Genomic DNA, 27,155 nt, shown 5'->3' on the forward strand with positions numbered 1-27,155 from the left:
TGGTATTTTAGCTAGCTAACTAACGCTCAAGTTGCGAGTTGGGCAACTAAAGCGAACATAAACTGTAAGAAACGCGATGTGAGTCTGGTATATTAATATGTTGTGCTTAAATTAAACCAAAACGTCGTAGTGACACACTGTGCGCTATAATCGCCGAGGTGACATCGGAACTCTTATCAGAATCAGTTGTTTCTCGTCGACTTCATATCTAAGGGACATACTGTTCCGGGTTGCATTCAGGAAATCCATTTTCACAGCAATAATTTAATGTGGATCATTTAAAATGCTGTGAAAGCTAATAACAACATTGCTGTAACATGTATATACATATTTACCCCGTATAGATATCTGTCTAACTATTATAGCATGTATATATTTATTTTTTACTATTTTTTTAGCGGATAAAAAAATGTGGTTAACTGTTTGTGCTCTTGAATGTCCCCTGTTTGTATTTGCAAACCGAGCTGATAAGTTTGCGATGTCGTTGTAATTCCTGACCATTGAGCGTTTGGGCTTTGACATCATGGCTGGAGTTGTGCTGAGAAGATGTGTGAGCAGGACGTTGCTGTCGGCGTCTGCTGCTAAAGGTGTCAGAATGAGAGGGACAAACCGGCACTACTGGACAACTTTAAGAAGGACTGCAACTGCGCTCACTGTAAATAACTAGCCCTTTTATTCGCACTCATCGGACGGTGTTGTTATCTTAACTGTAACTATTACAATCGCTCACCAGTGCCTACTTACATGCGCATTTATACTTTGGAAGAACAACGGTGTCGTTGTGAACCCGATATTGTTGCATGATTATGTAGGTGAAAGGGCAGTGGGGCGTTTACTGTCAGAGAGCTGCTTTCTCCAGCTTTGTATGTATCTGACAATGCTGGCAATGTGTAATAGATGTAGTGTGACTGTGTGTGTGTATAATATAACATAACTTAGTTCAAGTTGACCTGTCAATGGTCCAGTTCCAGCTCTACAATCAATATGGGTGAGTGCAATAACCTGATAACATAGGAGCTTCTTCTGGTAGTGAGACTGATCATTGTGAGTAATCAGCCAGAAATCACTTTTAACTGGAAGGTAGTCCCTTGCATGTGTGTTTACGTCACTTCCGTTCTCGTGTGCAGAGTGGAAGAGTTGCGTTCCTCCTGGGGCTCCCCACACTATCCTGCCTGGCTCATGGGGCTTATCACCGGGTGCAGAGTTCAGCCGTGGTCTACGCTTTAGAAAGAGGTGGGTGGCAAAAACTGTGTTAGATGTGAGGTACCGTAGGGGTTAGATGTGGAACATCATCACGTCGTTGATATTTGGGTTCTTTTAATATGTGAAAGTAAAAAGACAGAGACAGGGTTCAAGTTTATTCCAGTGAATTTGGATGTGAGTTTGTGTTTTGCATCCATGCAGAGGAGGTTTTGGAGCAGGCTGACTACCTGTACAGCTGCACGGACACGGAGAAGCTGTACCAGCTGCTGCTGCAGTACAAGGACAGGTGAGCCCCCGCAAGGCCACAACTATTCACATTTTCTCCATCTCTCTTTCTGATCTCACTCTTTTTGTAATACTATCATAAACATGTTATCCACATGGCGAGTTTAAGTTGTGGCTTTTGCGCCCATCCAGTGATGATGCAGAGTTCCTGTGGCGGCTGGCCCGGGCGTCTCGTGACCTGTCCCTCCTGCCCAACACGGACGCCGAACGGAAGAAGCAGCTGATGTTGGAGGGTTTTGAATTTGCCAAGAAGTCACTGGAGAAGGACGAGAAGTGTTTCGCGGCCCACAAAGTAAGACGCTGGTTTTCACTGAGAAGGCATAATGAAAAGAGAAACTGAGGTCTGATTGGACACAAATACTGGACGTTCTTCCTCTCCTAACACAGTGGTATGCAGTATGTCTCAGCGATGTCGGGGATTACCAGGGAGCCAAGGTGAAAATTGGAAATTCTTACATCATCAGGGAACATCTAGAGGTGAGAGGACGTTTGGCTCAATGTCATATTATCGCTGTGTCCCATTCAGCTGTATTCTGAAGCAAAACATGTTGCTTTTTCCTAGAGAGCCGTTGAGCTCAATCCCAAAGATGCCACTTCCTTACATATTTTGGGTTACTGGTGAGTCTTTTTTTATTTTATTGTAACAAAACATAGCTGTTTTCAGTACATCAAAGTCAAACACAGATGCAAACTGTGTTACATTTGACAGAGACATATCTTATATTTCCATATGGAGAAAGCCATCTTGTTTCTCCAGTAGCCGGACAAACACTGGCTCTAGGTTGGGCCGTTGGTGTTTTCATATTTCCTAGTCGGCCACCATAGTTCTCGGACACACTTGGCAAACAGGAGGAGTTCCATCTAGAGATGAACCTTATTAAAGATTAATTCTTTACTGTATATTCTTTCATAGGGGAAATAATATTTTTGTCATCAATGTTGTTGCAGTTCCCATTCTTCACCACTAGAGGTTACAATGTGACAGAGTACAATATTCTATTCTATTACCATAATTCTCTAATGTATTATTAGAGCTTTAAGTTTATTAATCAGGGGATTCTCGACGTCTTCTCTCTCTTAGGTGCTTTGCTTTTGCTGAGCTGCCTTGGTATCAACGCAAGTTGGCGGCTGTCATTTTTGCTTCGCCACCCCAGTCCACATATGAGGAGGTGAGGACTCTTCCTCTGTGTTGTTACTGACGGCTTCAGGCTGTAATATTTGAGACGTGAACATTTCATCATGTTTTTTTTTTTTGTCATTTTCAGGCTTTGGAATTTTTCCTGAAAGCTGAAGAAGGTAAAACACAGGATACTAATAAAGTTAGTGGGCATTTATTGGAAAAGCTGCTTATCTCCTGTTGTCCTGCTCAGATCTCAGGATCAAGACAGCGCTGTGCTTGTATGTTACTTCTTTTTAAGGTTTAAACCGCATTCAACTAACATAAATGTTTGTGTCAGTCGATCCAAACTTCTATAGTAAAAATCTGCTGATGCTCGGGAGGACCTACTTGGGCATGAAGGACAAAGAGAAGGCACTGCTCTTTCTAACCAAAGCTAAAGATTACCCCGCTCACACACTGGAGGACAAAGAGGTACGTTTTCTTATTCCCTCTCGACCCAGATGTGACATAGTTTTAACTGAGGAATGAATGACGTGCGTAGTCAACAGTACATCTGTTTCTGTGCAGGTCCACAGAGAGGCTGTTGACCTCCTGAAGAAACTAGGATGAAGCTGAGTGGAACATGATGTCTTTGGGGACTGTTAATGATTGCTAAAAATCTTCTGGTTCTGATTCGATTCTGTAATTATTAGTGTAATAGTCACATTGAATCATTCAGTTTTTAGTTAAATTCAATCTTCCAACGTTTAGTATTGAAGTAGTGAGAGTCTATCCATGCCTGAATCCCACTGACAGTGACTCTCCTCGGACATCGAGCTGTTTGAAAACAACAACATTGTCATTTAAATTCAGATTTGGCCTCCGATTTGGAGGAAACATGGAGAGAAATGTGACACCGCGAAGGATAAAACGGGTATTGTGCTTTTCGTGAATAGTTGCATATTGTAAATGACATGTTAAGAACTGTTTAAATTAATAAATGCAACTTTCATCACCAGACTATCGTTAGATCAATAACTCAAACACCAGTAGCTGGTTTCTCAACGTTTGCTGTGTTTTTACTGGAATGCAGGGATTTTTTTTCTTCTCTCAGATCAAAATAATAAATAAAATCTGGGCCACAATTGGATCTTCAACTTGATGGTGTCTTGATTCTTACCGACAGTCATACTGACTGAAGTAAAGAATAAACTCAAACCAGTTGTAAAGATGGTCGTATATATTTATTAAATATGCTCCTTTCCACAGGCAAGATCCGCTCAAAACAAAAGGATAAACCAGGAAAGCAATGTTTCGTTGTGAATCCTGAGCCGAAGGCCTCTGATCCCTCGATAATCACACAACAAAAGAAGGGAAGAGCGGGGAGGGTGTTTAATTCACTTATTTATTTGTATCTCATAAATCCATCTCTCTTCATTAAAATGGGTGAAAGCAGATTAAAAATGAATCTTCTATACACATCGTCTCCAGTAAAGGGGCGTCCTGTACAGTGTAGTTGGTGTTTTACAGTGTGTATCTACACGCGATATGTTACAGTTCGGATGCGTTTCAGACGGCCTAAACCGGTCAGCACAGTGACGACTTCCCCGCTGCGTCGTCACGTCCTGAAATGACGTACGGCGCTGTGAATCAGCTTCGCTTTGAGACAACACACCTGTCCAGGTGATCGTTCGTCCTGTTGCTGGCTACAGCGAAGGCAACCCGAAACATCACCTCCATTTCTGATAAGAACAAAGGCATCACAGATTTCCCATCAATGGAGCGGCGGCTCTGTGTAATTAATTATAATATTTAAGTACTTTATTTACTTTCATTATCTTTATACAATGAATATTCACATACACAGTTTGATTTTCTTTGATTACAGGTTTCTGTTCAAAAGGAAGCACAGTTATGCAGTATTGACTTGTGTTAAAAGTCAGCTCCTTTTGCTACAGTAAATGTTTTTCTTCATGCTGTCGTCCCTCCTGGACAGCTGAATACATGTTATATACATGACTGATAACTTGAGTAAACGCAAGCTCCTCCTCCTAAAAAAAAAACAAAAACAAAAATAAAAAGTCTTGCTGCTGTTGGCAGTGGTCTGAAAAGAAATAAATGTGACGCTGGAGAAAACGAGGAGAATGGCCCGCCACTGCGAGAGCTGCATTTAGACCGGAAAAAAGAACCTATAAAGAATAAGCACCAGTTTAGAAACAACGGAGTTGGACGTGACATTATTGAAAGACAAAGCACATGTCCCCTGAAGCTTTAAAGGAAAGAACGGACAAGTGGGGGTGCAAAATCAAAACCACACAACACACTGAGCCGGTCTGTGGAAGGTTTCCACACATCATTTGGTCTGTGGCACTTTAGTGTCTCATTAACTCACTAGGTTTTAGAATCATTATTTGCATGTGTTGTTTTTTTATCCTTACTGATTTACACACTCTTAAAGGCAGATCAGGTCATTTGGAAAAACCACAGACTTTGAGCGCATCACCAAACTGAATAAGTCCCGCCCCCTTCGTTCACATCTCCGTTCAAAGCCGCTCCCCCAGAACGCTAAACGAACCAGGAAGTAAGCAGACAGGCCGACCAATTATTTTCTCCCGCCCGACTTTTTTGATTGGACAGGGTCTCCCCAGTCCTGCCACGGCCACAGATATTTTCTGTTTATGTAAGAGCATTTAATTTATTGATGGCTAACGGTATGATACGAGGACTTCCAGTAATATAACAGAAAGAGTTTCTGAATAGAATCAACTACTCAACCTTTAAGCGAAGGCTCGCTCACCTCGAAACAAAACCTGAGAACGAGACTGAACATGGGCTGAATGTATTGAACTGGGTCTGGATCTCAGGAAAGAGAGCTCAGCGTTCCAGCTTGATGGTTGGTTTGTGTAGCTTAACGTCAGTAACACTGAAGTACTGTATGTGACAGAATTGTTATGTTCAACAACAATAACGTACCGGTGTGTGACCCAGTTCATACTTTCAGAAGCCCAAAGCTTCTAGACGACCTATCAAAAACATCTTTAGTGCTTATTTTACTTAGCCAGTCCGATGCCTGCATGCAATATTTATATATGTTGCTTAACGTTGTTGATACATTTTTTTTAGTTAGTCCAACACCTCTCATCTCCTTGATGATAAAAACGCCATGGAACCTTGAAGGACATTTTCTACAACGGATGCAGAATTTTGATGCCACATCGGCTTCAGTTGTATTTAGTTAATGGTCGGTAAGAGAAGAGCGGCATCTTTCAGTACATGTACATTCATGAATGAGATGTCTTTGGACCTTATAAAAACACAAAATGGCCGAATGTCATATGCCTTCTCGGATTTTTATAATTCAAATGTCAATATGCATCATGTTACAGTGCTAATGTTTATCGCAAGATGCACTGTAAGGGTGTTTGTCTGGTGATATCTATAACTGAGGGGTTTAAATGTGATCGTCATGTTCTTAAATAAGTCTACATCATGCTTTGTATACCACAGTGGCTTCATGGGACACTTCACAAGTCAAAATTCAAAGAGGCATAAGATAATCAGACAAATACACGCGACCCAATGAGCCGGAGTCTTTTGTTGTGACAATTTTCCAAACGGCTCGATCTGTAAATGAAAACTGCGAGTGTGTCCTCCTGGTGTGGATCCGTCTTGCCAACTGAAGCAGTCTCGGCGGTGTGGAACATGTCCCGTGTCTCTTAAACACCAGAACTGTGAACCACAGGCCCCAATGCCACCACACACACAATTCACACTTTTGTTTCAATTTAAAATATGCTCTTGGAGTCCCCATATTCCTTTTGATATTGTAGTCTTTCTCCGTAAACGTATTTTCTAATGTTGTGTCTTTATCCGAGGGAGGATCCGACGATGGTTCGGACTCTGGGCTGTCCAGAATCCCACTGAGGGGTTATATAAGAGGGTTATTTTCTGCTTCAGATCATCGTTTCATCCTGAACACGTTGCCTTTTTGATGATGACGGTTAAACAGATTATTAACAGACAGAGCGTCCATGTTAAAATGTCTTTGTGTGTGTCTAGTATAGGTGGTAGAGGGTGGACACAGCAGTCTTCACATCTTCAGAGGCAGCCATGCAAGCACTCAAAAACTGCTACAATTATGATGAGTCCAACGGGGGGAGAGGGGGGGATTCAGGCACCAGACCCCAATACTACTCTTGCCATTTAGAAACTCTATAGAACTAGAGCTTTAAAAGAAAATTGCGCTTCAACTATAAAATCCTCTCAAAAACACTTTCAGTCTCTTTTAAAAAGCCAGTCAGCAGTGGGGAGGACATTCAAAAAATATCCATGATTTCTGTTTTAAACAGAAGAGCAAAATGCTGAAATGCTTGCATATTTCATGATGGGGCATCATATAATATTTAAGGGCAGGGGAGCAGGAGGATTGCGGCAAAAATGATGCTGCAAATTAAGATTTGGTTTAAAATGACAAAATAGCTTATATACATTGGTGGTTATCTTGTGCAATTCTTTTTTTTTTTTTAAGTTTGTTTTGCTTGGCTGAATAAACAGCGATGGGGGAGGGAGAGAAATAGAAGAGCACTCCTCCCTCTATTCTTGGCCAAATCCTTCCGTTTCCTCGATGGCAAAGAGCAGCTTCTCTTTCAGCTGTTCGAAGCTCTTGTAAGGAGGCAAGTCCAGCCGGTTGAAACTGAAACAAACGGACAAAGGGAGGACGAAAGTTCAATATAAACACATCAATGCTTGGTAAAATATGGATGAGTTATAAACGGTGTTCCCATGCAATGATTACCAGACCAGGTCAGTTTTCAGACCTCCACTCACCATGTGTGGCTCCGAGGAAGCCATGTGTCCTTCCCCACCTTTTCAATGCAGAATTTCTGGGGCCCGTTACTTCCTGCAATGCAAAAGAAGATCAGGAAAGTGGACATTGTGTTAAAAAAAAAAGGATGCGTCATAAAGGTGTTATCTTTGTGTGTCTGTCAGTCACTGACCCATGAGTTCAGCAAAACCACCCAGAGGAAGCCTGCAGGTTCCAGTGACAAACTGCATGAGTCGCAGTCGTACTTCATTGTCTACTTCTTTCACCAGCTGCAAGGGCGAACACACACACACACACACACACACACTTTCTTTTATTAACCGTAATGTGTGATTATTATAAAAACAAGCTCTGTGTTTATGGGACTGTACCTGCCAGAACCAGATGATCTGTTTGCTGTTCCTTGTGTAATGGCGGTACACCGTGTTTCTCTGCCAATCTTGAAGGTCTACTTCCTGCATGCCGCACAGCATCACCTGTAAATAAATGACACGTAGAACACACAGTTGTTAAAAAGTACAGAGAATTCTTTATTTCCAACACACATCCACATCATTTCATTTAATAATTAAACCTCCGAGGTGATTGGAATAAAAGACACAGTAGAAACATGACACCACAGGTCACCAAATAGGACAGAGCTTAATTCTGTGCTACTCGCATCAGGCAAAGCTGCTCACCTCCAGCTCCTTTTCATCAAAGTACTGGAGCCACTGAAGTGGAACCACCTCGTTGAAGCCGTCCAGGAAAGCCTTGGTCTGACCTTCTACCCCGCGGGAGAACCTCCACTCTGCCATTAGACTACAAATCGGACAGCGAAGAACAGACTTTGTCAGTTTAAAATAAATGAATAGCGTTGGCGTGTTGACAAAACAGCAGTTATACTGAACCTGATATACTCCTCCTTGTTCTCCTCGGTGACTAGAACATTGGTGCCATCAGGTTTGAGATCATGAGAAGTGATCTTCCCCAGGATCTCCATGTCCACCGAGAAGTACATCTCCAGACCACATTCTTCAATGTTGTTGTCCCTGAGGACAGATGAGATTGTGTTGCTGCCACAGCATAATCAAGGGAACTGCTCAAAAAAGATCTCAGACACGCATTCAAACACTTTTAGTGAATGTCAATGAAGGTGCCAGCTTGCCCCAAAGGATTACACTGCAGCATCTCCTGTCTTACACTCACCACTGCACCCATTTCAGAAATTGCAATACGATAGTTCTATCAAATGAGGTTTTGAATATAAAAAAAACACAACGATACAGCCCTAGTCGCTCGGTCCAATCCAATAGGCTAATAATAATGAGTATCATTAAAAAAATTCAAATGACAGGTAAGAAAAATATGTGACAGCCTTGTTCATCAAAATGACCGACAACGAGAAAGTCTAGGGGAACCATGCTCTCTAAAAACCATCCATTCTGAAGGCAGACGGAACAAATTACCTGATCCATATAAGTGAGTTGTAGAACTCTGGGTCGATGGACTCCAGGTCTTTGAGTATTAGCTTCTTGTTCAGCATGCGTTTGTAGAAAGGCAGAGAGAAGCCTGTGTCAATGAACTTGCCGTGGAAAAGTGCCTGTAGCAAAAGATAAATAAGAGAGTTTTTATCTTTTAACTGTGCACATCACATGACATCAAGTTCACATCTCTCAGCTGATGTACATCACTTCTATGTGGCATCTACTGCTGGTCTGATATCTTCCCCTACCGATAATTTGCCCGGATTAGTCATTAACACTGATTAACCACATTTTGTAACACTGTTGGCTTCAATTCAAGTCCAAAGGACGGAGAGAAAATGCTTATGCTGTTGTTGTAATGATACGCAATGACCAAGAAAATGAGTACATTGAGGTTTTGATCCTTTTTTTGTGTTGCTGCCATATTTTTAATAATTAATGTTTGACATGTTTACACCAAATATGTTTGACTCAAGTAAGCAACTTGTTTCCTGTTATCAGGATTGCTCACATGTGTGTGTGGTAATCATGTGAACTTGCCATTGCAATGAAGCGGCCTATGAAGCAGAAGTAGGAGAGGTGGTCCGGGTTGATAGCAGAGGCCGGATTTATCTGCAGACAGTAGTTGCTCTTGCCGGCATACTCGAACAGGCAGTACATGGGGTTCAGCACTTCATGGGACAACAAGAAGAACCACTCTCTGCAAAGTGAGAAGAAGAGATACAGAGGCAAGGAGAGAGGGCGAAGATGGGAGAGTGTATGTGGGGGGATGAATTAGAGTAGAAAAGGGTTAGTTAAAAGGTGGAAAGATGGAAAATGAGAGAAAAGAAAGCAGTTGCACATGATTAATTACTTCTATCATTTCACAAGAAGCTTGTTTGCACCAAAAAATGGAAATATTTCTATTGACTCTATTACCGGGCTAAGCCACCATAGTCTAGACCCTCCTCGCCTCTGAAGATAACGTAGAGTCTCCTCCTCAAGTCATACGGCTTCAGGGCCATAATCTAATTAACAGAGAAAACACACATCAGCAAAAACACAATAAAAGTGAGTACGATTTTACACGTTTTCAAAAGGAACAGTTGGCATGTATTCAATAAATGATTCTTACTTGCTGGAAAGAATCTTCAAACAACGTCTGTCTGGAGACGGTGATTTTCACATGGCTAGGGAGAGCATTGGACTGAGCAAAGACAGGAAACACCATGAATGCATTTGGGGAAGAAAATAAATAAAATCAAGACAAGTGACTGAAAGCAAGAAATAGAGCGATGGGTGTAAGAGACAGACAACACTTACCTGGCACAAGTAACGGAAATGGGCAAGCTTCCACCGAAAGCTGCGCTCATAAGCAATCTGAGGGCCTTTGTTGCTGAGAAGAACAAAAACATTTTATATATGTCAAGTATAAGTTGATTGATGCCATGTAGCAGATTATACACAGGTCACCAGTTGAATCCTCACTATATAACGAAAAACAAATGTGCAAAATATTCTTGTATGGTCCTATGAAGTTCATATTTACAAATATTGCCTTTCGCATTTAATTTATCACATTCCCTGAACATCCCTTTGTGAAACAGGATGCTTGAAATTAAATGACAGCGGGAACTGTTTTTCTTAATCTTCCTTTACTTACTGGAAGGGAAAAAAAATACATGATTCCATCTGGTGTGAGTAGAGTGTTTGCTTAAACTATGCACAAGCGTCCCTTCAGACTACTGGCAAAACTCAGAATCTAGCAGGGCCTTTTCTGTAACCTGTAATGTCTTGTAGATGTAGATAAATAAAAGTGTTCTTACACAGAGGACTTTCCGGTGCGGGGGTCGCTGAAAGTGGTCGTTCGGGTGTTGTGATCCACAAAGTAGCGAACCCCTTCCCTTGTGTATCGGATCTCCCAACCTTCAGGTAGAGGATCTTCATTCTGTAGCCTGGACACACACAGACAATTAATATAATTATTAAAGCCGGGTTTAATATATATATTCAGATTTTCCAATCCAAATCTACCTTTATTTCAATTATCTGATACAATTGAACCGTTAAGTTCAACGGTTATTGTTTAATTTTGATTATGTGTTGGAAATTATATTGGAACTTCATGTTTTATTTTCTTTAATTTAACAACAAGGTTCCATAAAATGTAAAGCACACATCAGTGGCAAGGGAATGCAGGCGATACATAGGATGACTTGGTTACCAATGATGTGATTATCCAATGTGATGCTTGTTTGAAATTGTTTGGAAATGTACAATAAGTAGTTTGTAACCAAGCATCATCAGCACAATGTTGTTAAGTAAATAGACGTTGATGTAATGAAGTCCATCCTCCTCCTTCAATCAGACATTTGTTTTTGTTTTTTCACGATGGACCAACTTGCACAGGCTGTAAAACATGTAAGGTCTGAATTGCAACATCAGTTAAGACTTCTCAAAATGATATCCTAATTTGCTTTGATGACAATAAGTTGACACTGTATGCACTAGAAAAATACTATGAACATTTGTTTCAAGAATGCACTCCAAGTTGCTGATCACACAGGTGCATCACAAACTAAATGATTGTTTTTCTACGTTGTGGTGCACCTGCAGTACGAGAGAGTGAGCGACCACATTTTTCTATTAATCACATTTGATCAGCCGCTTGCGTACTCAGCCCTGCTACACAGAGACACCACGCTGTTTGCCAAAGCAGTTTTTAAGGCGGCTGCGCCTTTAGCGACGTGTCTCAGTGTGATCAGACCCTCAGACTACTGATCAAGGTCAAAGGTCAAATTGTTGCACAGTGAAGTTCATGGTTTATATCCTGATAGTGATTTGGAATGCTTTTCGTGTCCGATTTACCTTTTGACAAATCAAAGAAATTGGGATGGGGTTGTGGATTGTGCAGACAATCTGGAGCCCAGATGAGTAACATGTATGTTGCATATCTTGTTCTTTTAGATTAAATGTTACTGTACCATCATAGCGTGTCGCCAGGTAGTCTCTACATTCTGATATAATAACTATTATTACTCATCTTGGCTTTATCCCTTCCCCCTGAAATGCCCTTCCCAGCCATATCTGCAATGTCAACAGTCTTCCATCCTTCAAAGCAGCCCTTAAAACTCACCTTTTCACTCTTATGTTTAACCTTTAATCTTGTTTAAACTTGCTTGTTTTTTTCTGTTGTTTTATAGCGTAGCACAAGATTCCTCCCTTCCAGCGAACAGTCAGTGGACTCACTAAACCACAGTTGCTGCCTCAAAATTGCCTTTGTGGAATATATTTTCCACTACAGAATTAAATTATAGATTAATTTCAGAGTTGTGGCAAAGTTCCATTGATGTTTATTAGCTCAGTGCAAGGGCTTGTATATTGCCAAAGGAGGAGGATTGAGATTTTATGGATCAATGATTTTTGTCTTATTGATCAAATACTACGATACTTTTATAGAGAGCAGACTGAGATTTCAGCCAAAACACAGAACATACAGAATACAATTTGTGCCCTTTCCAAAGGAGCCCCACTATGATGGTATTGTTATGAATATTGTAGAACTGGTCCACACTAACAAATAAGAAATAAATGTGTGAGTGACTGCAAACAATGGCAGTAAAATGAAAAGGTAAACGTCAGAGAAACTGCGATATCGATGTGATGCAGGACAGAGGAAAAGCCCATTAACTTGTAAATGATCTTTCACAATAAAACTATTCTTATCTTTAAAGGATCCTTAGCTCACCCTTGGGTTCGGGGGTCTTCCCACTGCGTTGTCTTGGTGTTGTGGTTGACAAAGTACACTCGGTCATTGGAGTCCACACGCCTCTCTGAAGTTGATAAAAACGCAGACAAGAATCTTTAGTTTAATAGACAGAGTGGCCCCACAATGTGGCAACACATGTCAGATTATAAGAGCTGAATTATTCGACAAGCTGCCATCTATGATCTTTGTTAGAGGAGAGCCAAAATAGTAGAGGCAATAAAACAATTTGGATCTATTCAGAATAGTCTTGATACAACTTAATCAGTATTTGTTCTTTCGTATCAACACTGATTTTAACATCAAATTACATACAATGTATAATTGATATATTTCTGTAATTTCTCATGTGGAAGAAGTGCTGATGTAGATCTTTTCCAATTTAAAGAACAGGACATACTGACACCGAGTGAAAATATGTTTATTGTTTAGAAGAAAGAACGTGAACTCACCCCATCCAGGAGGTAACGGGCCGAGAGGATCATTCTCAGCAGACATCATGGATGCCTGAAAACGAGGGATGCACACGTAAACATCCATTTAAAAACACAAAAGAAAGGAAGAAAGAAAGAAAAAATCCTATGTATTCCAATGTATATGCATAAATAATGTTCAAGAGGGAAAAAAAGACTCCATGATAACCATCATGGAAATGGGAAAAATTAGCAAGTTTTGCTATGTTGCTTGCAAGAAGGCATCTGTGGTTGGTTACTGTTCCAATCTTCCCAGCTGTCGGTCTATTGAATTGTGTTGTAAGCTAATCATTATCAGTGAAGATGACATCACTGCGGAGCCAAGGACTAAGGAGAAGGACCCTCACCAAGATAATCAGATTAGGGCAGAGGTTGAAAAGCGCATATTTTAAATTCTGGCACCGTAAAGTTCTCACCTTTAGGTTAAATGAGTTGAGCTTTGTATTGAGTGAGTGGAGGTGCAGAATAAATGCAGCCAGAGAAAGACATAACATTCATTAGATGAAGGATTGAAAGGACGTAAGTTTCATGTTACATCATTTGTAACGACCATCAGAAACTGGACTTTCTAAGCCCATCATGATGAAAAGATTGACATCAAACAATGCCTTTCATTTTTCTTTGATTTACTTTACAATACTTTGTAATAATAGTATGCTTTAGTGTTTGGGATTTTTTTTACCACCTTCAATGCAGTCACTGGTTTTATTTCATTTCATTAAGGCAGTTTTTTCTCACCACTGTCGCTGTAACGCTTGCCCCTGGGTGATGTTGGGAATTTGAAATTGTGTTGACTCTTGAAATTTTGAGCGTATTCTAGTCCTGCTCAATTTTTTTAAGTGTCCTGAGATGACTTCTGTTGTGATTTGACACTATAAATAAAATTGAATTGAATTGAATTAAGGTATGAATATCAACTTGCAATTACTTGAAACTTGCTTGAGTAAGGTATAAGAATAAGAGCCTTTTTTGCTTTCGCTGTTGTGGAAGTTGCAAAGTTGTAGTTCCCTTAAAATGCACGATCGAAATGCAGTTTTAAGTAGGAATAGGAAACGTCTGCACAGCATAATAGTCAGAAATCAATACAAAACTAATACCTGAAGTTTGAATCAAAAATATTAAAAAGTAAAAAACCTGAAGATATGCTTTGAAACGAAGCAGTAATTATATTGAATATTTGTGGTTTGTCCATTTCAGAGCTCTAGATCAGTCATTCCTAAAGACTGGGATGGGACCTCAGGTGGGTTACATGAGATTTATTAGGGTCGTCAAATACATTCGCAGAATTTATTTCTTCGTATTATTCTTTGTATTGTATTGTTTTGAATTGTAGCTACTTACATTTTTTATAATCCAAAATGAAAGGCTAGCATAGTTTTTTTTTTTTTTTTTTTACTGCTGAGGAAATGAAAAGAATGACATAACTCTGCCTTAATGCATTTATTTGGTCTCATCTATTTAATATTTCACATGCATGAATCAAAGTTGTAATTTATCCAACCTTTATCTCTTTGAAATGGCTATTCAATAATATATGGCGATGGGAAAATGCCAGCAACAACATTATCTTCAAAGATCTTTAAAAGTGGTTTCAGTCAGAACCCCATATGTTTCTCTGCTCTCTGTCGTACTGGGAAATGGTTTGAGTTAAATGCACATTTAAAAATGTGACAAGCTAATAAAAGCCCAGAGTCAGGTGACTCAGTAATATTGGGTTCTTTTGGTGTAAGATGAAAAAAAGAAAAGGGTGTCGGAAGGATGAAGGTGAGTTGACTTACAGAGTAGAGGTAGCGCTGGTTAAACTGGTGCATAGCTCCCTGCAGCTGGCTGCGCTGGCTCTGCCACTGCTCAAAATTGCGGACTGATTCCATAGTGGGACGCTGCCATGTGGTAGTGCGGGTGTTGTGGTCCACATAGTAGATCCTGCCCCGGTCATCCACTCTACGCTCCCAACTGGCAGAGTGAAGGAGGTACGGTACGATAGACATCAAGTAAAGGTAAGCACATGAACAAACCAGTGTGGAACAAAGTACACTTCGCATAATCTCGGAATGAGATTTAAATAAAGGTGTCTTTTGTTATTCATATCTGAAACTGACTAGGCAATAACATTTGACATAAATATGATAGAAAAATTACAACAAAAGCCTTGGTTGGTTGGTTATATTAACGTATGAGAACGCTTCATTATGTAGTATGAGTCGTTTAAATACTGTATGTCTTGACCTATGAACCTAGTAAAGTAAGATATTCTATGTCTGAGCAGGAGAGACACACTCACCCTGGTGGTAGTGGCTGTGGTCTTTCCCAGGTCGTAGTTCTGGTGTTGTGGTCTACATAGTAAGTTCTCCCATGCGGATCTTTTCTCTGTTCCCAGCTGAAAGACAACAATTGACAATTTTGTGAATGCAAACAAAATGCTGCTACATAAGGTTTGCAAGAGGACAGACACAGATGTTCAACAGATTTTGTTACATTATTATTGTGAAATAAGAGAGTGTGCGTTTTAAGTGATTGGTATTCAAATTATTTAGGCTGGAGTATCACCTTACACATATTTCATTAAAATAAATATTTTAACATTTATGTTTATGGTTTTTGACAACATTTCTAAAGTAGAGTAATTTCCTCTAAATGGAATAACGGCTTTGAAAAGAGTGAAGGTAAACAGTAAGGGAACAGAAAGAAATGCTAGTGGTTGGGTTTTTTACCCTGGCGGCAGAGGATCTGGGGCTCCAGCATTGGGGGCCTGCTGCCTGGGCTTGGCCCCATCTGCAGTTGCAGTTGTACTGCTACTACTGCTACCACCGCCACCTCCTGAAGCATTAGCTTCTCCTGTTTCTGGCGGGGAAGAGGACGATGATGAGGAGGTTGTGATGGGAGGGGGACCCTGTGGTGGGGAGGCATATGTGGAGGAAGCAGCAGCAGTGCTATCAATAGGTTTAGCAGCTGAAGAGGAGGCTGAAGCCTGTGTGGAGGTTGGCAGGGTCTGAGATGTGCTTTCTGGTGCTGTGTCAGGGTCTGGAAGGGCGGCATCTTGATTGCAGTCCTCGTGGTCGTCTGAAGGGGGCAGAGCATCACCTGTTGGAGCAGACGATGGCCCAAGAGCAATGTCACAGGACTCCCCGTTAACTGCAGACAAGTCAGAGAGAGACAATGATGCGGTTTACATGTTTGGACCAAACACTTCATCCATCCATGACTAGATGTCAGTGATCTCAAGGGAAATAATTGCATTTTAAATGGCTGATTGGACAAGATGTGTCCTTTAGTCTAGTAGTCTTGGAATCTACATAAATATTGTACACATACATCACCGTTTAGCAACTGGCTGACTAGCAAGTGTCTCTGGGAACGTAAACATATCCATTGACAGTGGAATCAAACGGTTGTAAATTGATATTCAAACTACTTTTTTACTTACAAGTAAGTTCAGAACATGGGAAACAAATATTCTTAATTTCATAATGACACCAAACCATCCTTATTTTGGATCAAACACTACAGATAAATAGAGGTCAGATTATTTGCTGCAAAAATGCAACTGTAACAATTCTGTAGTCACCTGTTGTCACTGGAGTGAGGCAGCGAAAGGCACCAAATAATGCCAATTATTTTGATAATGAATAATGAATAGTGGCCCTCCAATTTAGATGTAAATAATGTAAATTCTCTCCTCAACCTGCTATTGGTGTCCTGCCCGCTCGGTTAAAAAAGCACAATACAAATCTGGAAAACCCAGGGATTATTTATTAAACCATCAAGTTAATGCAATTCACACATTGTGCAAATTAAAGATCGAGCTCACCTGTTTGACTCTCTGTGTCACTATCTGAAGGCTGGTGGACTGGGGTGGAGTTGGGGATGGCATCTCCATTGACAACATGATCAAGGGCAGGGCTGCAGGAGCTAGAAGGCTCCTGACCATCCACACCATTGGAGATTGAGCAGGAACTTGACCTTGGGCGCAAGTCTGTACCATTAACTGTGCTTTAAGAGAAAACACAAAGGGAGTTTAAAAATCATTTGATCAAATATGAATGTGGGGACACACAAAGCAATAAGATAGATTAGATTTATTAATTAAAAACTTCATTTCAGCCTCGAAAATCATTGAGATTCTGCTCATTTCCAATGATGAAGAGAAATAAAGTGTGAAAGAAATCAAAACGAAGGAGTACATTACTCAGTGAGTGTGTTGCAAGTGTTTATCATAGGTCTCTACTCGACATAACCAAACAACTTTGTACAGTTAAGGTTATACAGAATGTAATGCTGAGTGTCATTGAGATCTCTGGTAATGAATTTGAGGGCAGAAGCACTACCATCATCTAGGACTGATAGACTTAGAAGTAAATGTACTGTATATATGTATACTAAAACAAGAACAATGTTTATTCTAAGAATAAGAAACTCAAGTTATGTACTTTTCTTAGTGGCTCAAACCAGGCTTGTAATTAATTTGATTGACAGAGCTTAGTGAATGTGAGCCAAGTGTGTGCTGTTTCCACTTTGTGTGTGGATGCCAGATAAAAGACTCAACTTGTGACATTGGGACTATTGTCTGGTAGGGGTAAGGACAGGACATAAAAGGATGGCGTGGTGATGTAATGGGCCACAGCTGAAGAGGCCCTTTTGTGAGCCGGAAGAGTTCAGACGGTGCAACAGACGTGCCCACACTTAGACCAATACAAAATCGCCCATATGACCAGATGAAGTCCAGGCTTTGTCTCAGAAAGAGGTGGGTTGGCAGGCAGCAATAAAAAAAATTCAAAAAACAGGAGACCATCATGCCAGCAACAAGAAAGAGAAGTCCAAAGGGTCATATGCATGCAAGCAGTGTTGGTCATCTTACTTTCAAAAAGTAATTAGTTCTACTTACAAATTACTTCTCCTAAAAAGTAATTGAGTTAGTAACTCAGTTAGCACATTGTAAAAGTAATTAGTTACTCAGCAAAGTAACTGATGTTATTTTTTATGTTCTTTAACGCTATTATGTTCTATAACATCTTTAACGTCAAAGATGTTTATATTAACCGATTGAAGAATAAAAACACTATATACAGTATTTTAGAACATTTGGTATTTATTTGAACTCAATAGATTGCAGCCTGCCATTTGATATGCATATAAATAAAATATATAAAAAATAAATAGTGAAAATAAAATACAAGTGCAAATTTAAGTGTAAACAAATGTAAACTTGGTTAAAAAGAAACAAAGGAAAATCTGGCCATTAAGTAGTGGAAATCTCTGTAACATTAGGCCTACTGCACAATAAACAGAACACTATCCTACTCTTAAATATTTCCTAAAGAAACAATATTAAATATTGAAAATAAAATAATATTCACACTTTGCATTCAAGCATACTCAGCATGATGAGACGTTCTTCATAGGATTGGAGTTGCTTGAGGCTAGGGTTGCAAAATTCCAGGAATTTTCAAAAGTGGAAACTTTCCATGGGAATTTATGGGAATAAACAGGAATAAACTGGGAATTTTTAAAATTGATGGTTGGCTCTTCAAAGGGGACTTACATTTATTTGAGGAAAGTTATTTTGTAGCATAATCTTGACTAAAACAAACAGATGCCATTCAAATACACTTGAATATCCATGCCATTCCTCAACCACATGCACAGAGCACACTGCTTAGTGCATGGCTATTGAGACCACACCCTCTACTGGCACTGTGCATGCCTCCATCACATGTACAGAAGATCACTAGAAGACTGGACCACACTTTTGAGCCTGAAGAGCAAAGACTATTGAAGGCACACATTTGAGCTTCTGGACTAAACGAAGTGAAGTAAGTTTTGATGCACCCCTCCACCCCTCCCCCCCACACACACACCCCACCCCTCTGTGCTCCTCCGAGCTTGTATCGTTCTCCCCTCGCAGCCTCGCACCTCCCTCTTATATTACAAAAATAGTTCAACGAAATGTGTTTCTGAAAACATTTTAGGCGAGAAATAAGCTATGCAGTTGCTGAATCTGTCTTTATTTTAGATCGACAACGCTCAGTTTAAAAGATTTTCGAGAGCTTGCAGTGTTCTGTTCTGTTCTACTTTCAAATAAATCTGTTGAAATATCTGTTGAAAACATTTTGTATGGATGTTTTCTTATGACTTCTGTTCATATTTATGCTTGGATATAAAATATTCCCAGTTAGTTCCCCTAAATTCCCATTAATTCCCATAATTCCCATGGAAAGTTTCCAAATATGGAATATTATTCCCAAGCTTAAATTCCTGTGAAAATTTACCGGAAACTTTCCGGAAATTTACCAGGAATTTTCCGCCCCTTTGCAACCCTATCTGCCGCCACAACTTTAAACACTGGAAGTGGAAAGAGAAATAATGTAGGTTCTGTGTGGAGGAATTGTGATATGGAGTTTATGTTACTATGGCAACATCTTCCAGGGACTAGGCCAGTGTGAAGAAAGAGAAAAGCTGGCGAGAAATAGCATTACTTCAGCAACCCGGTGAGTAGGGGTGACATCACACACATTGAAAGACGGCCAGCCGTCATTGGTCAGGGACCAATGTGAACACTCATGTCTCTCGGCCGAGTCACGACGAGACTGTATGACTATAGACACTCGGTCCAGCATGTGACCATCGTTCTGACACAAATATTGTGTAGTCGAAGCAGAAGTCAACCTGCTCTGCCGTGGCTGCTGATGAATCACCGCAAGCTTTTGCATTATTGTGGGAGAATGTGGTATTTTGTTTTTATAAAAGTCAAAGAAAAGAAAATAAGTACTTTATAATAAATGTTAAATGTAATTCTAATGGCAACATTTCACGTTTATAAATTAGTAAATTCAGCAGAAAAAAACAAATGGCTTTGAAAACATTCAACATATGGTTTCCAAAATAATAATAATAATAATAATAATAATAATAATAATAATAATAATAATAATAATAATAATAATATAGGCTACCCCTAGCATTGTCTTTGTCTAATTTTGTTTGATATTTTGTATACTTTTTTTTTTTTTTTTTTTTAGCAACAAAGGAAAAAAAAAACGTGATGAAGGGATTACAAACGGAGTGACTCCGTGCCGGCGAGGCTTTCGTTAGGAAAAGGCCCAACATTTGAACGGAGCGTCTTCCGTGACGAGCAGCAGAGGAGTCGCACACGCTCACTAAATGGACATGGACGTTCAGTATCGGCTGGTTCGGAAAAGGCCAATAATAATCTGACGACTGGATTTGGTGTAACACCTGTGGCCTCTCGCGCCTCCACGTGACTCTCTTCCAGCGTGCATTCACCGTTGAGATGATTGGGTCGCGGTTTTACTTCACCAGGTGAGTCGCATTTACCGTCATACGTCATCTCCTACGCTCGTATGTGTTTGTGATGCTGCATGATATTTTCTAAGAGGACATGGTCAGCCGGGTTTAGTCCACCGCTGCGTGCTGCAGGTGCATCAGGTGGGTTTGGATCGACCCATCCATAGTTTCCTTTTTCTTTCTAACTTGATTTTCTGCCTTCACATGATCGCTTCTTCAAACTCGGCTGGCTGAAATGGAGTGACTCCTCCGTCGTATGCCACACCCTCTGCTTGTATCTAGCACGCTGGTTGCAATGGGGAAAGTTGTCCAAAGGCAGAAGGAGCGAAATGTGTTGGTTGCAGTTTGTAAACACCACATTAGAAGTTGGCCCCACCAGAAGTGCAGGCCTCCTGCAAGAGTTAGGGGCTCAGTGGGTGAAAGCCAATCCCAGATTTACTTTTGTTTTGGAACAAGCTATGATCGTCGTCGTTTTGCATCACAACATTTGCATTTTTTTGGTGTAGTTTCTGCCATGTTCGCTCACCAACCGCGGGAGGAATGGATGGAGTCGGGTGCGCTGCCATTACAGCTGCTTTAAATGTAAAAAGCAACACGCCTACAGTGCTAGTGTAACCAAACAGTAGAATCACTCAGTCCTGATAGCAGTTTACTACCAACCCAGGATTTATTCACATATTTCTGGGACTGAAATACACCTCACCTCTTTATCTCTTACAGAAACACAATTTACTCATACTTCCTTGAAATAACTCAAAATACCCAAATCCCACTGTGAGTGGTAATATTTCAAAAGACAGGGGTATTTAAATGAACAGTTATGAGAACATTCACTTTTTTATATAAAAATAAATGAAGTTAAAATATTCCCTTTAATAGAAAAGGAAAAAATACTTGAATGCTCTGTCTGAGTTAATAGTCCTTCAGTTCAGGGAGTATTTACCCCATAAACATATAAAATAAAAAGAATCACCGATCAGGTGTTTTATAAAAGAGTCTTTCAATTGTCCTTTCAAAATAAAAATAAATGGCTGGCCAGCAAAAAAAATGGAGAGCTCTCTTTTCATTTATGTTGATGTATGTATGTGTAATATGTGTAAGAGGGGGGGGGGGGGGGGGGGCTTTCTTAACGGTGAACAGCAGCAATGATTAATAAAAAAAAAAATTCCACTGTGCAGAAAAAATTAAGCCCGAGGTCCGACCCGACCCGAGTCACTTGCTTATATTTTAGACCTGAACCGACCCATTGAGAACTCTAGTATATGAGTATATGGGAACAGCAGTGGGAAGCTATGATGATTGAATGATTGATTTAAAAACATATGAATGATTTAAAAACATCGTAATACTAATCGTGGACCCGCCCTTTAAAGTCGAGCTGAAATGAAAAATTGAAAAAAAGTGATTTTAACTAGGGATGGGACGAAATATCGTTTGGCAAAATATCGCGATACAAAACGTGACGATACGCATCGAAAAAAAATGGATCGCGAAATGAAGACTAGATGGCACTGCCACATGATTTGTGTAGTATATAAATCATTTAGTGTGTGTATATGTGTGTATATGTGTGCGGCAGGCTATACAGTCTATGGTGGCAGGCTGGCAGCACCATCTGCTGGTTAAGCAGCGGAAAACTAAATGAAAAATAAATTACATCCGAGGAACGGTGCAGGTCACAGCGCTAGCAGCATTAGCACTGTCCTGTTACGAGCTGTGCTGCTAACGTTTGTTTCTACGATCGAAATGAGTAACGTTGTTACTCCGCTGTCCGGCCGCCTTCGGCGCGTTTGGATACGCCATCAGCTCCGGCAACCTTGAGTCTGGAGGGGAGGGGGTGGAGGGGGAGACGGATACGACTCGCCACAGTGTTTTGAATTTGAGTGTGGTATCGTTTTTGGCCACATTCTTACATATAGCGCCTTTAAGAGAGGCTGAGATAACTTAAACTAGGGTTAGAGCACTAAGGGATTGTTCTTGTTTGTGTTTGAACTGTTGGGCCGTGTGTTTCCTTGTGTGCAACTGAAACAAAAATAAATAAGTTGTAATTACGCAGTAATATTTTGTTTTGTTAGTTTGTTTTTTGATATCGTATCGTGACGTATCGTTTCGTGACCCTGGCATATCGAGGTGCATCCTATCATGAGTTTAAGTGTATCGTCCCATCCCTAATTTTAACTGCACGTACTTAAATCAGCTAGTACCAACGAGAGAGAGAAGGTGGTGAGCTAATTCCTCCCGACCTTATGTCCTGCCTGTGTTTCCTGTTTCACTGGGAAATAAGATTGTCTGTATGCCAGTTAATCAAGTATCTGTATATCTCTAACCCAAAGGAGATTTAGTAATTACCAGAATTGTATTTGTTTTATGTTAATATTTCACACATTTTTTTAATATATACTGTATATATACAATTTTGGCATCGGGAGCGAGTTGGATATTATAGACGAGCTGAAGACTCTGTGCCATTCACACCCATTATAACATCTGAAACTTCACCAAACTCAAACTGCGATATCGGGAAAACCGTATGGACCATCGACATGAATGTTTGACCCAATAAAGTCCACAGTCTTGTGAACGTTTTAAACTTTTAATCACGTTTGGAAGTTAAAGTATGGCAAACTTTTGGGATGCTGAAGGCAATGAAAAACCAATGTAAACATTTTTAAGAGCAGTGGTTACCATGGCAACCTGAAAGTTCTTTTCTTTTTTTTCAATTTTGGAATGTACAATGTGCTTTGATGTCTTAATGTCTTTGATGTCTTTGATGACTGGTGACATCACGTGACACTGGAGTGTATAAATACAAGCAGCGACCAGAACTCAGCGTGGAGTTTTTGGAGTTTGGAGACAGAGAGACCTTTTGAGAGATAGTGATTGAGAGTGAATTGAGTGAATTTTTGAACTTTTTACAACTTTGTGAGAGGAACGAAATTTCAACTACGTCCAGTTTACATTTTACCATCTTGTAAACCATCACCCCTGCAGCCAAGATGCAGCAGGGAAACAGCGACAGGCCTTGTGCCACACTGACCCCCATTGCCCTCAACCTGCTGCACTCAAAGCTGTGTGAGCTGACGCAAATCAACGCTGATGAGTACGGCATTAGGATGGGGCTCACTGAGGAACTTGAACGGCAAAAGACCCTGAAGGAATTGCACATTAACCGGGAGAAGGCCGTCCGTGGCGAACTGGAGAGGCTCAAGAGAGGAATTGAGCCAGAGACCCTGAACAAAGTAGAGATCGCCTCTGCAGTCCATAGCACCGTCAAGATCAAGAAAAAGAAAGATCTTCGGAGGGAACATGAGGACCTCAAGGTGTCTTATGTCATCCTTCAGCAAAAGATGGAACAGATGGAGAAGGCGATCCAGACCCTCAGGCAGGAGAACTTTGAAAAGGATAAGGAATTGGAGAAAGTGAAAGTACAGGCCTCAACCAGGCTCCAGGCTAAGGTGAAGGTCCCCCAAGGCGTCAGAGCTGAATTAGTTCAACTCCAAGGAGAGCTCGAACAGAGTACTCTGCGCCAGGACATCGCTAAAGAGGCCCTGACAAAACAAGCCTCCGCCAACCAGCAGTTGGTAAATCAACTCCAGACCGCCACGGAGGACAACAAGGACCTCCGAGCTGTAGTAGCTCAAAAGACCCTGGACCAGGAGCTGGCGAAGGAGGCCCTGATAAAACAGGTCTCAACCAACCAGCAGCTCTCAAATGACCTCCAGACTGCCGAGGAGGACAACAAGGACCTCCGAGCTGAATTAGTTCAGCTAAAGGTAGAACTCCAGCAGAGGACCCTTGACCAGGAGCTGGAGAAGGCATCAGAAGACATCGAGGTTGTGAATGGTGGTGCTCTTCAGGGAGCTGAGGAGCTGCACCAGATCTCACCCGACCAGCTGGTGAGTGAGCTCCAGGTCGAAAGCCTCGAGCATAGTCTTCCTTCTGTGGAGCTGCCAGAGGAGGTGCAGCTCCCCAAGAAGAAGAAATCTCTCTTCAAGAGGTTCAGACACTTTATCGGTCTGCGCAAAAGGCGTTGAACTGGTGCTGTGTCCCAATTTGGCCCTAAATTTATAATTGGAAAATAATATATGCTGTAAAAAAAAACAAAAAAAAAAAACAAATACAGCTACCGGTATATATTATTATAAAAAAAAGGGCGGCACAGTGAATTGTACTGTGTCGTGTGGGTTTCCCCCGGGAGCTCCGGTTTCCCCCCACTAGAAAAAAAACAATTTGGCCCCAAATTAAAAATCTCCTCATCCCCTCCCCCCTCCCCTATTATCCCCTCCCATGTGGGTTTTCCTCCGGGAGCTCCGGTTTCCCCCCACTAGAAAAAAAAACAATTTGGCCCCAAATTAAAAATCTCCTCATCCCCTCCCCTCTCCCCTATTATCCCCTCCCATGTGGGTTTTCCTCCGGGTGCTCCGGTTTCCCACAACTAAAAAAAAAAACCTTTCCGAGAACCATCACCTTAACGCGGTGGAGAGGTTTGCGTGTCCCTATGACCCTGAGTGCTGTTTTATCTGGAGCTTTGTGCTCCTGGTAGGGTTTCCCATGGCAAATTGCTCTCAGGTGAGGGGCCAGACTAAGAATGGTTCAAAAGACCCCATAATAATCTAGGAAGAAGAGGAGTGACCCGGCCCGGAGGAAGCCCAGGGCCCCCGTCTGGAGCCAGGCCCGGAGGGAGGGCCCGTCAGCGAGCGCCTGGTGGCCGCCATGCCACAGAGCCCGGCTGGGCACAGCAGAAGAAGAAGCGACGTTTGTGTACATAAGAGACTTGTTTATAAGTCAAAGTCTAAGTTACTCAAAGAAATGCGTTACACCCATCCTGCAACACCTTCACTGGCTCCCAATAAAGCAGCATATCCACTTCAAGATCCTCCTCATCATTTACAAAGCTCTCAATAATCTGATCAATAAAATATATGATTATTATTGTTGTTATTATTACTATTGGATTAGAATTGGGTGATAATGTTTTGCTACATGATTTACAACCAGTCAAACCAAAAAAGGGAACAGTAGACTTAAAAGTAGCAATAGAAAACTAGAAGAACTACTAGAAAACACAGTGAACTGAAAGAGTTAGAGTTTTATTAAAAATACTTTTGTCCCCCCACCTCTGAAATCAAAATTTCGTCTTTGCATGTTCGTGCTAATTAACTGGCACCTGGTCGCTTTGTTTTTATAGCAGTCGAGAGCCAGAAACATCACTTTGACCAATAGGAGCACAGAGAGATCTGCTGAGGCACACGTGGATAAAGTCTTTTTTCCTGGGCATAGCGTGCATGTGACATAAACATTCTTGCCTTTACTGATTTGCACTGCTATTGGAGTTGGCTTTCTTTTAATCTCATTGTACATGTGTACAGTGACAATAAAGGCATTCTATTCTCTTCTTAATTTCAAGCAGGGCATGATCCGCACCCCAGCCAATCATCACACACACACACACACACACACACACACACACACACACACACACACACACACACACACACACACACACACACACACACACACACACACACACACACACACACACACACACACACACACACACACACACACACACACACACACACACACACACACACAAATACAACATTGAACTCCTGTAGCCAGCATGGAGGCCAACAGTATTAAATATTTTGACAGGTTGTGAGACCTGGCGGCGCCTTCAACTCCACAGGAAATGTCTCCCTACTTGACAGTGTGAGAAAAAGTAGCAAGACAAACTAACTGAAATGTCGAGAAAGAAGGAAGGGAAAGCGATATGACAGACACAGCAAATTGAGTAAGGCTCAACAAATAAAAAGGTTTCATTTATGAAAAAATAGAAAGAAGGTTCAAGGCCAAAGTTCAAACCGAATATACATAACATTACAAAACAAATGCAAGGGACAATACATGTATCTCCAAAAAGGCCGTCCCTGTTTTTAACTAGAGCCAATCTACTGCTTCATGTTGAAACAAAAATGTGTGTTCATGTCATTTTAATTGTCTCGCTTTCATAAACAGACTTTATTATTTAGGTAACAATGACATTGAAAAATGTTGCCTCTCCACCATAAGTAGCCCTCAGCTGGCTACCTTTCCCATCTGGCTGAGTACTCAAACATTTACTCCCAGGGAAGGGAAACACTACCAAGTTTAAAACTGTGATGCAGAGAGGAGCCAGGCAGATCCCCCTTGCGATGAGCGGACATACTTCTTTTGTGGCTTTCCTACCTAGTTAGCCTCACTTTTTGACAAATAATAAAGACTGGCACCAGAGGGGCAGCAGCAGCAATTAGAGCAGGAGAAGGGGATAGCCAGAGTTGAGAAAACAGCAAGACAGACAGAGAAGACACAGACCGCTGAGGTATGAGCTCTTGTAACATGACAGAGTAAGTATTTTCAGTAGTGTAAAATATGCCTGCATGCGTTCCTAAAGGGCACATTGTGGGGAAACCATGCTAGCACATAACTCACTGCAGCCTGTTAGCATTCCTTGGTTTCAAGGAGTTATTCTAACCAGGCCAACAACCATATTAGGACAAGTGAAGTAGACAGAGTCTTGCTAGTGTATTAATGTGGAGCAACATAGAATGACCCAACATGTTGGCTCCTTAATTAATTAGAGTTAATTTACCTGTTAGCAGCCCTTGAAGAGGAAGAGGATGAGTCTCCATTTTCATGGATGGCATCACCGTTCTGTTGGACTTCTAGAAGGGATTGAAGAAAAACAGTTATCCTACAGATATTGTGTGAATGTGTA

The 27,155-nt window shown here is 41.0% G+C and overlaps 2 protein-coding genes across 4 annotated transcripts in view; one reads left to right on the forward strand and one right to left on the reverse strand.

The window, feature by feature from the left end:
* The first annotated feature begins 126 nt into the window (after nt 1-126).
* Nucleotides 127-3,399, forward strand: rmdn1 (regulator of microtubule dynamics 1). Of its 2 annotated transcripts, none has more exons than XR_014598812.1 (10): nt 127-655; nt 1,128-1,233; nt 1,405-1,489; nt 1,621-1,780; nt 1,876-1,965; nt 2,051-2,106; nt 2,570-2,657; nt 2,754-2,807; nt 2,946-3,079; nt 3,176-3,399. XR_014598812.1 is itself a non-coding variant. In XM_084033752.1 (10 exons), the coding sequence occupies exons 1-10, from the start codon at nt 524-526 to the stop codon at nt 3,215-3,217; spliced, it is 924 nt and encodes a 307-aa protein (XP_083889878.1). In that variant the 5' UTR covers nt 131-523; the 3' UTR covers nt 3,218-3,399. The 2 variants fall into 2 exon arrangements, 1 of the variants encoding a protein (XP_083889878.1); XM_084033752.1 differs by having other exon boundaries at nt 131-655; nt 2,754-2,784.
* Nucleotides 3,400-3,816: 417 nt separating this feature from the next.
* The window catches only part of wwp1 (WW domain containing E3 ubiquitin protein ligase 1), a 32,456-nt gene continuing 9,117 nt past the window's right edge, over nt 3,817-27,155 (reverse strand). For both annotated transcript variants that reach the window (XM_084033741.1, XM_084033742.1), the window contains exons 7-25: nt 27,030-27,102; nt 16,905-17,086; nt 15,808-16,228; nt 15,378-15,473; nt 14,875-15,049; nt 13,076-13,130; nt 12,606-12,690; nt 10,684-10,812; nt 10,181-10,253; nt 9,993-10,064; nt 9,797-9,885; nt 9,419-9,578; nt 8,861-8,994; nt 8,303-8,443; nt 8,093-8,213; nt 7,784-7,888; nt 7,585-7,681; nt 7,415-7,487; nt 3,817-7,280 (exon numbers count right to left, since the gene is read on the reverse strand). In XM_084033741.1, coding sequence (XP_083889867.1) covers nt 7,181-7,280; nt 7,415-7,487; nt 7,585-7,681; nt 7,784-7,888; nt 8,093-8,213; nt 8,303-8,443; nt 8,861-8,994; nt 9,419-9,578; nt 9,797-9,885; nt 9,993-10,064; nt 10,181-10,253; nt 10,684-10,812; nt 12,606-12,690; nt 13,076-13,130; nt 14,875-15,049; nt 15,378-15,473; nt 15,808-16,228; nt 16,905-17,086; nt 27,030-27,102 — 2,381 coding nt within the window. In that variant the 3' untranslated portion in view covers nt 3,817-7,180. The remainder of the gene's footprint in view (nt 7,281-7,414; nt 7,488-7,584; nt 7,682-7,783; nt 7,889-8,092; nt 8,214-8,302; nt 8,444-8,860; nt 8,995-9,418; nt 9,579-9,796; nt 9,886-9,992; nt 10,065-10,180; nt 10,254-10,683; nt 10,813-12,605; nt 12,691-13,075; nt 13,131-14,874; nt 15,050-15,377; nt 15,474-15,807; nt 16,229-16,904; nt 17,087-27,029; nt 27,103-27,155) is intronic.

This window comes from Eutrigla gurnardus (genome assembly GCF_963514095.1).
Source record: "Eutrigla gurnardus genome assembly, chromosome: 18".
Classification (NCBI taxonomy): Eukaryota; Metazoa; Chordata; class Actinopteri; order Perciformes; family Triglidae; genus Eutrigla; species Eutrigla gurnardus.